Here is a 13327-nt window from a genome sequence, read left to right as displayed (position 1 = left end):
TTGCAAAACATCATTACACCATGCATGCAACAATATAAACAGTTGTTCATCTCAATGAAAAGCTCAATAAATATTATATGTAAGTGCAGTGGAACTGTGGCTACATGTGGAAATATGCTGAACCTGTGCCATCTCCCCTTTAGTCCAATCATTGCTGTAATGACATGACAGGTTTTATGTCCCTTTGAAGATTACTGTGGGACAGTGAAATGCTGATGTTACAAAATAACATACTCATTGCTCAACATTTCCAAATATGATGATATATTTGTCGCTATTTTGTGTTGACATGAGTTTAACTCAAAATGCAAAGTAGGGCTATTTTAGTATGGAGGGTTTAACAGTGTACATAATCAGGGGCTCTTAAACCCATGTTCCAGTTGCTACAACGGCTGGATGAAATAGTGAGAGAGACTGAGCGGTAATGAGCTCTTGTGGGCAAAGCTTAGCATGGCTGAGGCATCCACGCAGAGGTTAAGCAAACAGGCAGCGGGATCACGTGGGCCTAAGCCTCTTATACAGGCCCCTCTGAGGAGAAGATCATTGACTTCTGATAGGGGGATGAAGGTCAGGAGTTGTCAAAGAGACAACTAGTGAGAGAGCACTTTCTTATTCGTCTCTTTCGGTGGCTCTTTAGTTTTCTTACCAAGTCCAATGTTTCAGTGTTTTGATTAATATGAGTTGCTGAGAGTTCATTTAAGCCTGCGGTCAGTCAAACATCTCTATGAAAATATGTTCTCATCTCAATGTCGCTCTCGGGCCCATACCAGTCCTCACTCACATCAATCCTTTCGTCCCTCTCTACAAGTTGAGTATTGGACTTCTTTCACTTGATGAACCTCTTCCTCTTTGCCTGCCCAGGTGCCCCTCCCCTACTGGGAGTCGCAGGGCAATGCTGTGTCATTTCCTGTCATGCTGAAATCAATGCTTTCTGAGAGAAGTAGGGGAGCGGGGAGAGACACAGACAGATATGTAACAACAAGAGTTAAGTGTGAGAGGACTGTTGGCATGCAGGATACAACCACACTAGTAAGTAAACTTAAACTTGACTTGCATCCAAGTCTGTGTCAGCTTTGATAAACACCCATCGGGAAATTAAATAACTGTTTAAAGTGGAAATATGAAAAAAAGGGGAGCTGCTTTAACGGGGAAACTCAATTTTCCCCTCAACACACTTTTTTTTTTTTTTTAGCCTCAGAGAGGGAGAGATTCTGTGGAGGGCAGGAGCGGCATTCTGCATCTCACAGGATAAATGTATGAAATCCTGGGCGGGAGCGTCCGAGTTGACAGGAATCCTTTCTGCCTGCCCCGGGTTAAGTAGAGAGTTCCCCTACATGAGCTAAAGTCTTGGAGTGAACGAGAGGGAGATGGTGATGAAGAACATAGCATAAAGAGTCACACAAAGACAGATTCCTGCCCTATGACTATTCCCATTCTTGCACATTTCACCACAGAAACCAACAGTCACTCTGACATCAAACACAGGAGTGATTCTACGACCTTCTGGGTAACGCATCTGACAGGCAGTAGTGCAAAACGTAGGAGTGTGTTCTTTCATCCTGCTGGTTTTTTGTACTCACTTGTTTCCGTTTAAATCAGACCCACAATCTGGAGAGCTAAACTGTACAGAAGTCAATAACTTTGCCTCTGAAAGAAACTGCCGTATGGTGAGGCCATCAAGCCAAAATGGGTTTAAGAGGCTACCAGTGACTGTAAGGGTAGAGTCAAGGCTTGTTCCCAAGACTGTGAAGAAAGCTTTGGGAATTTGCCAAAATGTGGGTGTCTAGACTCTCATACTCAGTGTTAGTTATGAAACCAAAAACAAAACGATTTTTTAAATTTATTTATCTTAAACTAGAATTTGGAGAATTTCACCAAGAGACTGACCTCGTCATTGAAACTTTTCTCTGTGACCTATCAAAAAGGCTGATTAAAGACACAATCTCTGACCACGTCTAATGCAACTCAGGGACATTTATTTCCCAGTTGGTGCTGATTTAGGCAGATCTTTAGCCAGCAGCGGTTTGCTAGTGGGGCATTTAAGTCACGGCACTTCAGAATTACAGCCAGTGAGACCTTTAACTCCAGATTCCTTGGTTAGTGTGGTAACACAGGATTAGAATGGATAGAAAAGGGAACTTCCATTTAAGTCAAATTTCTTATGATCTTCAGTGCCTTTTCTATTTGTGCTAAGTCACTGTTGTATTTATGGTTTCTAGTTTTTCTCCCTCAACATTATAGTCACGATTTACAACCATGCTGTACATTCAAATAGACATTGTTTTCAGCGGTCAGGCTGGCAAATTATAGCAGAGTTGCTTCTCCGCTGACTAATTCTGTCAGAAGGATTAAAGCCAGTACTTATCTGCCTCATGTAAGAGTTTGAGAGCTCCTGGACAACAGGACTGAGCCCCCAGTCCAGGACCGACCCTCATAAGTCTTTTGTGTGCGAATGAAGTGGCGGTAAAGACGAGCTGCTGGTTAATAGGGAGCTTTCTTAGAGAACAATGTGACAAAGCCTTTGGTTAAACAAACTGCTAAGGCAATGTCCCCACTCATGCAGATACTGTACATTTCAAGACACCGTTTAAGACCATGTCAACACTAAGCCAACTAAATCCCAAAACGCATTGTGTTTCTTCCATTTTTGGCCAATTTTTTCATACCCGAAATGTTCTCCCGCACAAGTTCTCTTTGAATTTATTATACCCATAGTCATTTTTGTTTATGTTGTAACCACCTAGTCGACTTTGTAAGCATAATGTAGTGATTTGATCAATAGATTTTAACAAATTATGGTTACTATGGACTACCACCTAATGCAGGAATGACAAGCAAACGCAGTTTTTTGCTTTGAGGATATTGTAAAAGAAAAAAAACATATGGAGAAATCAAATGGGAAGAAAAACTTAAAAGTGATGCAGCGGGAGACAGAAGCAAACAGAAGAGAAAGATGACTGCAGAAGGGACGTTGGTTGTTTCTTACCATTAATCCAACATAATAGTACAACACCTGATAGCCTAAACACATGTAACACAAGCCTGCCAATCATTTTCAAAAAAAGATGAAAGGGAAAAGGGCGAATACATTCAAAACATGGTTGTTATTACTTCAGCAGATCCCCAAATCTATTTGGTGGCCAAAGTAGATTTGTTAAACTGACCGCTTTGAACTAAAACCCATTTATATGAATTAATCTTCAAAAAGACAGAATTCCTCAATGTCAGGCTACAACTGGATTATAGTTTCTATTGCTACCGATTGTAATTACAAAGCAAAACAAGACCCAAAACGGTCAAACACACTTCTCTGTATGTTACAGAAACATAAAAACTTCAGAATGACTAAATGAGAGGGTGAACCACACATCCTGAGCCTTGAAAAGACACACACACACACTGAAGTATGTATTCAAAGCATTGTCCACGTTATACAGCAGCACAGAAGAAATGTGATATTTACATTATTTGTGTGTGTATGTTAGAGGCACAAGAAAAACAAAGAAACACAGACAAAAACTAAGGAAAAGAGGGATTTGAATGATAGAGCTCCCAAGAATCATTTTGGAAGCACACAACTGTGAAACAAATGCATGTGATGATGTATTAATAACTGCAGAGTGATACGTTTATACAAATGTCTCAGTGGAGGTGATGATCCAATGGTTTCGCCGCGTAACCACAGTACCACGTGGGCTAAAGAGTCGACGTGGAGCCACATCAAGACCGATAGTGAGGAAGCCAAGTTATGACTAAATATCCGTCTCATAATCAGCACATAACTGAATGAACTTAAGTGCTTCTGCACAAAAGAAGTCTTTTGCTCAAATCGAAGATGCAAAATGCTGACGAACCATTACCAACAGTCTGTATGAGTCGTTATGATCATCTGTAAAGAGAGCAGAAGCTGGTGTGGAGCCACCCCGCTCTCAGTTATTGTTGAGTAAACACACACAGCGGAGCCAAGAGCAGCATGTCAGTCAGCCAGGCAAGAAGGGCCAAGTGGAGGAGCCACACGGCGGCCAGAAGGAACTGTACACACAGAGAGGGAAAGGGACAGTGTGTGTGTGTGTGTGTGTGTGTGTGTGTGTGTGTGTGTGTGTCTGTGTGTAAAAGGCAAAATACCAAGGCCAAGCCAAGACAGTCAGAAAGAGAGCGAGTGAGGAGAGATGCCAACATTTGTCTCATGGCAGTCAGATAAGAGGGGTGCCAAGGAGTTCTGAAGCCATGCTGATGGTGGTGGGGTGACGGAGGGGTTGACTATTCTCTCATCCTCTTGCAGGAAGAAAGAAGTTCTTTGTGTCCTGAAAACCTACTTTACGGAAGAATTGTTTTAAACAACTTTTCTGAAGAACCACGATCATCTGAATCCACAAACAGTGTGTACTTGATTAGTTTTTTCTGACCTTTCATTAACGTTAAAATGTTATTTATAAAGTGTACAGTAGAACAGGTGCCGGCAACAGTTAATGTCTTTGTTCCTACTTTGGGGATGTTGTGAAAGAAATGACGTTCAGCAAAAATATGGACAGAAATGTGACAACAACACATAGTTTGGGCATAAAGCTGATAAAGTGAAATATTATCCATCGGAAAGCTACTTTTCTGGGAGGAAAATAAGTACTAATATCTTTGGCAGAGAGGCCTAGAAAGTTTTTTAGATTCAATACCTTGGAAGGAGCATGGTGTTGTACAAAGACCTAATTGTGGCTGGGCGGAGATCTGCCCGTCTGCTTGCAGTGGGGGGTTTCTGAAGTCCTTAATGCAATGCAAACAAGGTTTTAAAATATTTACTCTGACACATATAATGGAGTTTAAAAAGCCATGTTTTATCCTACCACCTATTAAATTAAATGCAGCATGATCTCCACATATTAATCCCAGACTAAGCTTGCTAGGAGGACACTAGAAAAGTAGTAATTTGATAAAACTGTAATGAAGAATGGTCTTAATGAAATTTAGAGCTCTTTAAACCACTGCTATTCCCCAAAGTCCTCAACATTAAACCTTGCCAAGCCCGTATGGGAAATTGATATGCAGTATGTGTGGCTTATTCCATTAGACTCATTAAAGTGTCACTTTGTCATCAACACACTCTTGCACTTACGGCTTGCCTTACAAGTGCAGTAAAGGACTCATTGTATTGCGTGTGCAAAGTACAGCAGAGGACATTTCTTTACGTGGCCGGTGTAATTCGTCTTCCAGACAGCAGTCGAAAGACATCAACATAGAAAATAATCTATAGAAAGCTATATAATGTGTAGTCTGATGTGCAGAAATGGGGGAAATATATATGTGAGTCTATTAATATAGCATACACTTTTGCCACACTGCCACACTGTCCTCGACACACTGGCTTCTCAACTGCAGCACTAAAACTTGAACCAATGTTTTCTGTTCCTTTTGTTAATCCGGCTCTGCATTTCCTTGAACCCTGACAAGGTTTTTTTTTTTTTTTATATCTCTCCAACACAATGAACTCCTGTGCAGACAGTGAATTGCAGGAAAAAGGGTTTCACGCTTGGCTAGTTTGTCGTGGCAGAAACTTTATCAAACGCCTGCAAAGAAGATCTAAGTGACCGGTGTTTAGCCGTTGATTAAATGCTGCCTCTCAGAGGGACTCTGACCACTAAAGAACCAGAACGCTCCACAGAGTACGAGTTGTAGAAATAGGAGCATTCTTCTGCCAAAGTTACGCAAAAGCGGGACATTTACATTTCTTATCATTCACAGAAAGGCCTTTGCAGAGAGCAGACAGAAACCAAAATGGAAAACTTAAATCAGGCTCTCCTTCCAACATACCTCTGTCAACCAAGTCTTGACGTCATGTTATCAGGACATTCCAACCAGCAACTCAATGGGAAAACACTGTACCAGTCACTGGCATCACACATCATATGGAAACTTCATATCTTGTTAAACGTTGTACTCATCAATGAGGTAGTCCTGCTTGGGAAACAACAACCACAATGAGAAAGTGATGAGAAGGTCTACACAAGACAAGGAAAAAAAGCTGACCAAGTTATTTGATATCCTGATGCTTTTTATTTCACTTAGAGCAAATCCCCGCTGGCTGTACGTCAGTTAAACAATTAGCACACAATATTCTCCACACAGTTTGCCCTATGGCAACACTGAGGCCTTGGCAAACACATGTGCCTAATAACGAGTGGGAAGTAGGTAATTGCCAGTGCACGACGTAGTTTACACACCAATGTTTTAAACCAGAGACATAAAACAGAGTCCGAGCGTATGATTTATGGCTATGTCCTGATTAAGTTAATGTGCACTGCTTCGCCCATTTCACACGCTCAAAATGGAGTTGAACTGTCCAAAACAATAATAATGAAACCAGAAAAAGACCATACATCTGTTTCACACATACAGTTCCTGCCACATTCTTCTGTGTCTGCCAAAAGCTTTTAGGGATGCACACCACTTGATGCCGGAGTTAATGTAGTGTGCACTGTGCAGAGTGGGAGTTGAGTTTTAGACAGAAGAATCATCTATCTGAAAGAGACATACCACTCAGACCACGATGGGGCCTAGTATGTCCGAGAGCATCTGGATAAAGTATTGATAAACTCAATATGGTCACACATAAAAAGGAGAAATTACAGCAATATTGCAGATGAAAAGCACCGAGCAAACTATAAATCACGACAGGGAGCGGCTGACTTGCATTCATTTTACAAGGACGCTTGTAAACCGCAAAACCATTAATATGAGTCGAAGAAAATACCAGAAGAAATATGACAGCACAGAAAGATACCCCAGTAGTAGGGAGAGTAGGACAAGCTCCTACACACTCAGTCTCCAGGACCGAGGACTTTTTTTCCAGGGGTGAAGTGCCTTTAGTGTCAACAGTGTGTCCTGTTGAAAACGGGACTGAGGCAGTTCCAGCCAACATGATTTATAGCCTCCCTGAGTGTTATTAAAAGGCTAAATGCAACTCTAAACAGATTTCACATAGCCGCTGCCCTGCACAGGACCTTTTATGTCTAGAGGTGAATGTCCTATGTTCAGAAACATATACACAGTTTATATAGTTGTAAAACATTGCCGTCAATTTATTTTTATGAACATGGCACAGATTATTACTTTGGAGCTAAAGGGCAGGGGCGGCCAGACATAATCATAGTGACTATTTTAAAAAGGTGCTGCACCTATTTTATGTTTAAAACAAAAAGGTGCTTTTGCTTGTACTGTGGTAATCCGATTGTTCCCGTGTTTCAGAAGAAATCTGCTTTCCATGCCGCAAAGCCTGGGTTAAATTTTAGATTATGTGATTAAGAATATATCCAGTTGGCACAAATAGATTCTTGCTGGAAAATGTTAAAAGAATTGTGAGGCCATGTCAACATTCATGTGGGTTTTTAAGTTTTTCCTATTGTGCGCAAATGCTTGGAAAAGACATTCAGAGGAGGACGGGTGTGATTTTCAAGTGAAGCGTTGCCTACAAGAATGAAATCTCCTGATCGGTTCTGCCTTCTTCTTGTTTAGAACAGCACCTTCAGGGTTAATAGTGATGCTTAAGCGGTTTCTGGTTGAGACAGGGAAGAATCTTAGGGCAGATTAAAGTTCACAAACTCATGTTTTAGTACAAACCCATTGTCCCTTTCTCGACATTAATCAGAAACTTTGTAAAAATGTATATGAAGAAAGAGTGTTGCACTTTTAAAAATAATTAAGGGCCATGGCATGTTTGTGATGTGGATTACATTGAGTGAGCAAATTGTCCTGAAGTTTCAGGTATTCTAAGCAGCGGAGAGTACATACGGTTTTCTCAAAAACTATAACATGCATATATTGTTGGTTTTATACATCCTTTGCCATGTCAACAAATTGCCGTTCCTGTGGCCAGGGGAAGTCTCGATTGTTCCTGGAAAATGGCTGACATTTGAACCACAGAGACAGACCAGTGACCTCTGACCTCGGACGCTGGTAGATTGACCAGTATTACAGACAAGAGCAAATAAAGACAGACAGCCGGGCCCTTCCATTTCCTCCATGTCATGTTCTAAAATACAGCCATTTGTATATGCACTGATCACATGGCACTGCACTCTTCTCTTCACATGGAGTCCAGTTGAACCACACTGTTCTTGTGTTCATCTCTGACCATTACGCAAGCCCAGGGAGAGACAAGTCTCCCAGTGTTATCATTTGCTAACATATCCTGGAGCCTTTTTATTGGCAGTAAATAGCAAGTCACGTTTGTGGATGCAATGGAAGTACAAAGCAGTTAGAGGCCATTGTTTTCTTGTCCATGCCCATTAAGGTTGTGGAGCTACAATTATTTAAATGTACAGAAAAGGTCACTATCATAGTCATTGCACAGAGCAGCTGTAGATGACCTTATGAGTGGCAGCAGTTGAAGCTTTTCACTAGTTTTCTGGTTTCAAACCAGTGGGAGGGAGAGCAAAAGTGAATCAGTTTTGCTTCATGAAAAACAGTGAGTTGTTTTTTTTCAGTAGATTTTGACGTCAAACTGTGGGAGTCATTTCCACATATAAAGTAGGAGCCTTTACAATATATTCAATCATGAAACTGCATTTGAGGAGGTTATAGCTAATTTATCCAGTTAAGTAATGTGGATTAGCATTCCTCCCTGTCCCAGAGCAAGAAAGAGATAAGAAAAAAGATAGAGGAAATGATGGCAAGAGAAGGGCCATAGCAGAAAGCGTTACTCCCAAAGTAGCATATTATATACACCTCCATTGCAAATAAAAGCCAAAGGCATTTAAGGAGGACAGAGATAATCCAAACAAACCCCCCAAAAAGCCATCCGGAGATAATTCATCACTACCCATCACTGCGGGGAGGATTGTTTTATACTCGCAATACACTCAAAAGCCGGAGAACAGAAAATATTTAAGTGCTTTCCACAATCGGCTTCATAAACAATTAGAACAGAATTCAATCATACTTAAATTAGTCAACCAAAATCCAGTTACATAAACCATCAGGCCATCCTTTCTCTAAGATGGTAATACAACAAACAGTAAAAGGCAGTGGAGACATTATTATTATTATTTAACTCTTTACTTTCAATCCCCATGGGACAGACACATACAATGATGTATTTTAGTGTTTTGTTAGAGGCAATTAAGACACATTGAAGTACTGTTTGCTGGCCTATGTTTCGATAAAATTGCCCGTGCATCCTTATGCCTAAAACAGCCACTGGCTACTCTCCTACCATCACTCAAACCTAAATGCTTAATAATTGTTTTCCCTTAACATGTTATGCATCTCTTATCCTTAAATCGACCTAAAGCATTGCCGGGCTGGATTGGGGCACAATAGCTCTCCAGCTGACTAGTTGAGACCCCCTATTGTCAGCCAATAGAGAGTCTTTCCCCGTGCAGAGGCTTTCCCAATAACAATGGGACGATAATCTGAAAACCAACGATCATTTACATGAGAGGGGAGGCTGAATGATGGCAAACAGCTCTGCTCTATAAAACAGTTTGAGGACATTCATGAGATTATTTCAGCTGCGAAAGACAATAGGGTGCCCTTAAAATATACAGAGCCGACGTGAACACAATGACGGATGACTTAAAAGTGCGTTTAAAGTGCAATAAAGTCAATAAAATGCCAAACAAACAGGCACATGCCAACAGTCCCCACACAACCTTTGGCACAGGTTGATGTATTGCACCGTTGGATTCACGCGCGCTTGTGATGAACCGCAGATGAAGTGAGGCCAGCAGGGAAGCAGAGGAGAGACGGGAATGATTACCGAGCGCGACGGGAGGAAGAGGGTGGGGGGGAGAGAGAAGAGTGTGTTGAGACTCACCAGACGCGCTCAGGTCCGGGACACTTTGGAGGAGCAGGGCGATCCACAGAGCGCAGGCTGGACATCTCCAGAGACGCTGGCTCGACGCGGCCCGAGTTGCATACATTCCTCCGGGCTCTGTGTTAAACCTTCGTCCGCTGTTCACATCCACTGCACTCAAGACTTAATTTCGAGCCCTTCCAAAAAAAAAAAAAAAATTAAAAATAGTGCACGACTCAAAGTGCCTTGGTAAGTTGTGCTCTTGTTTTCAGCCGCTCTTTTCAAAGCGTAGCCAAAACCCCGAGAAACATGCGAGTCTGGATGAAAGTCGTCTCCGTCCCGCCTGGTTTCTGCCTCTGTCCTCCTCGCTGGAGCCCAGCACACTTTCCCCTCCTCGGTCTCTCGCTTCAACTGAGCGCAATCCTTCCTGCAAACTTCACTGGGACGACTTGTGCCCACAGGAGCCACATGGCTCTGATTAGCCACGTGTCGCCACCCTGTGTTCACTACAGGAACTGTCACAGGGGACAGAGACGTGACATGAGAGCGTGTTCACGACCTTTTTGGGGTCCACTAGAAAGATGATTATTTTTTTTTTCTCCCAAAGCTGCAGAACAGCTACTAATCGGTGGACTGTTTCCATAGTCAAGAAGGAACTTTCAATCTTGACTTCACAGCCAACATGGAGGAGAAGTCCCGGGACAAATGGAAATGTGGAAATCTATAATTCCAACTGGGAAAACTCCATTTGCAGAGAATGCCTTGTGATACTATTGAAAGCTTCAGAACAGCAACTGAATTAATGTTATGGAGAGATTGGTTTCGTCAACTACTTTGTCTCAGGTCAATAATTCATTTTAATCTCTTTTTTTCTGGTTAAATGTAACAGTAAATGTAGCATTTGCAACTATTCATATCAATGATTAACTACCAATTAAGACAATTAAACGACTCAAAGACAAAAAGTAATAAAACCTGATAAAGTCACTGCAAATGTAGGGAAATGGCATGATACAATGGTACAATAAAGTGTGACTTTTCTTTTTCAAATTTAGTACAAGATGGATTGAGGATATGCTACTGACAACACGATGAGAGAGTGTATCTTTAAATGCCTTAAAGGAATTAAGTAACTGAAATGAAAGCTTCTCAGTCCTCTGTAGGCTGAGTGGCACTAAGCAGACACTTTGTTTTGGGGCCGTCTCTGGTACACTTTGATTTACGAGGTTCAGTATTTACAAGCACGAAAATATTCTCCAATAAAAAAATCTGGGAACATGAATAGTGAATTCAGCATGGCCTTACACGTTGAACATTATCACGCTCATGACATTTCCAAGAATATTCCTTTACAGGCTCAGCCTTTCTGCATCTTCTGCATCATTTTACTATCATAAAAACTACACTTTTCTTTTCTGCCTCACTGTACATTTTGCCACCTAATATCTAGTTTGTTGAATAATATTGAAAGAATGTTTCGTCATTGGGTTGTACTATACTGTACTCTTACCTGTGACAGGTTTACCCAAGCATATAAAAATAGGCCCGTCTTCAACGACACACATTCTCATTTGACTCAAACACAGACCAAATTTAGGTGAATTAATAAACAACTGTTAATGGCCCTAGATTATCTGATGATCCATTTGGACCTTATCAGATGATCACGTGACATGGGGTGACTACTGTTTTATAATAACTAGACGATATTAAAACCATATCCAAATGTTTAACTCAAAAGTGAACTTCATTTCCATCCAAGCATCCCATGCACAAAGAGACAGATGAAGGAAGGAAAAGAAAGAGGAAATGTAAAGAAAGGAGAATAAGGTTTCTTGGCCCTGAACAATAGCGTCTGCAGACACACTACACACACACACACACACACACCTTTATACAATAATTAATTCCAGAACCTTACAGTATTATTAACCCACCTCACCTTCTCCTCTATAACTACGCACCTTGTTTCATTTTACTCCACTCACTTCTGGATTTTGACACATACTTTGTCTCTGCATGTGTGTCTGCACACACAGAGCACTTTGACAGACTAATACCGGGGCAGGAAAAGAATGGTTGCAATTTAGCATCTCCGGTTCTCCCATATTGTGACCCCCTGCTCATTAGAGGGAACTATCATCCTCTCTGAAGTATGTTTTGATTTAACAGTTACAGAGAACAGATATAGCATGAATGAATAATGCTTTAGACTGGATTATTTTCAATTTAAGATCTGAGGGAGGGTGCAGCGGGCTGCTCACAGGTGCCAGGGCTTCACCTCTGTTATCCCTGCTCCTTGTCAGGCCCCGGGGGTTCCGGACATGGTCCAAGCCCGCTACTAAGGACTTTTAATCAAAACCTTCCTTCCCCTCCTCTCCCTGCGTACTCAGTCATCCCTGGAGAGATGCTGCTAACCGGAGTTGAGAGATAACACTGAACAAGGTTCCTGCAAACTATTAGATAGGATACGGTTGTGTCCTAGTGTGTGTTGGGGGGGGGGGGGGGGGGGGGGGGATTAAAACCTTAAACTTCCTGTTAAAAAAATGTCAGCAGGCTTCTGTGTTGGTTAAAGAATTACTGTTTTCTGTGAATACATATTTGCAGTGTCCCTGGCCCACTGTTACTTGAGTGGTTAAGGAAATGTAAGAAAGTGGTGATTATGAGAGTTGAGGGATGCAAAGCAGCAGTTTGATAGCTGCCAAAGGTCTGATCAAAACCAGGGCTGCGGTCAATTCAAGCAATTCAACATGTAAATAGAGACTGCAGTTCATTTGCTAATGATGATTGAGGTTTCAGTCTCCCTTAAAGGGGTTGGACATAACAATTCCTTCATGCAGGAGGTTGTGATTTTGTAAAAAGTTTTAATGAATACATTTCTACTTGATTAAATTGAATTGTGAGTGAAATGGCCCTAACACTGAAAATATGTGCACTCTTAAGTATAACGTCTGGAGACTGCGGTGTAGAACTTCAAAGACCTTTCGCGGTTTGAGTGCTTGTTGTTCTGGTATCTGAACTTCTTTTGGACTGCAGCGAGTCACAAGAGTCACACCAAAAGTGTGTGAGATTGCGTGTGCAGATGTGGTATGTATATGATTGCATATTTCAATCAACAAAACAAAGGGCTTTTGGTCTCCAGTGATATCACATGGAGAGCAACTTCTAAATGAACTTTAAATAACTGTCAAACCATATGAAATTGGGCATGACTGATTGCAGTTTGGAGAAACGTGTGAGGTGATGTACATCACATGTCAGCGGCATTATTTTACTGAGGCGCCCTTTACATTTCCTGTTTAAGCAGCCAAATGAATTTAACTGGTTTACTTTATAATAAAGACCGTCAGAGGATGGGGTTTTGGAGGGAGAAGACCGATCAAGTACTGAGATTATTTCTGAGGTTGGCCTATTTTTCCTCCTTGATGTTTATCGACTTTATTTTGCCTAAAGTAGGATATGATTATTAAAATTGCAACCATGAATGGTGAAAGTCATATAACTTTCATGGTGAAGTGGATTAGGGTTCTGAAGGTCTCTTTG

At 41.4% G+C, this 13327-nt stretch overlaps 1 protein-coding gene across 1 annotated transcript in view; it reads right to left on the bottom strand.

Annotated features, from left to right (window-relative positions):
• ror1 (receptor tyrosine kinase-like orphan receptor 1) overlaps positions 1-9911 on the bottom strand; it is a 108971-nt gene extending 99060 nt beyond the window's left edge. The window contains exon 1 of the mRNA XM_034530972.1: positions 9806-9911. Within this exon, the coding sequence (XP_034386863.1) occupies positions 9806-9911 (106 nt within the window). The remainder of the gene's footprint in view (positions 1-9805) is intronic.
• Between the last annotated feature and the right edge of the window lie 3416 nt (positions 9912-13327).

The sequence above is a fragment of the Cyclopterus lumpus genome, chromosome 4, assembly GCF_009769545.1.
Source record: "Cyclopterus lumpus isolate fCycLum1 chromosome 4, fCycLum1.pri, whole genome shotgun sequence".
NCBI classification, from domain to species: domain Eukaryota; kingdom Metazoa; phylum Chordata; class Actinopteri; order Perciformes; family Cyclopteridae; genus Cyclopterus; species Cyclopterus lumpus.
The sequence above is the reverse complement of the archived record's forward strand: the minus strand, read 5'-3'. Positions and strand labels throughout refer to the sequence as shown.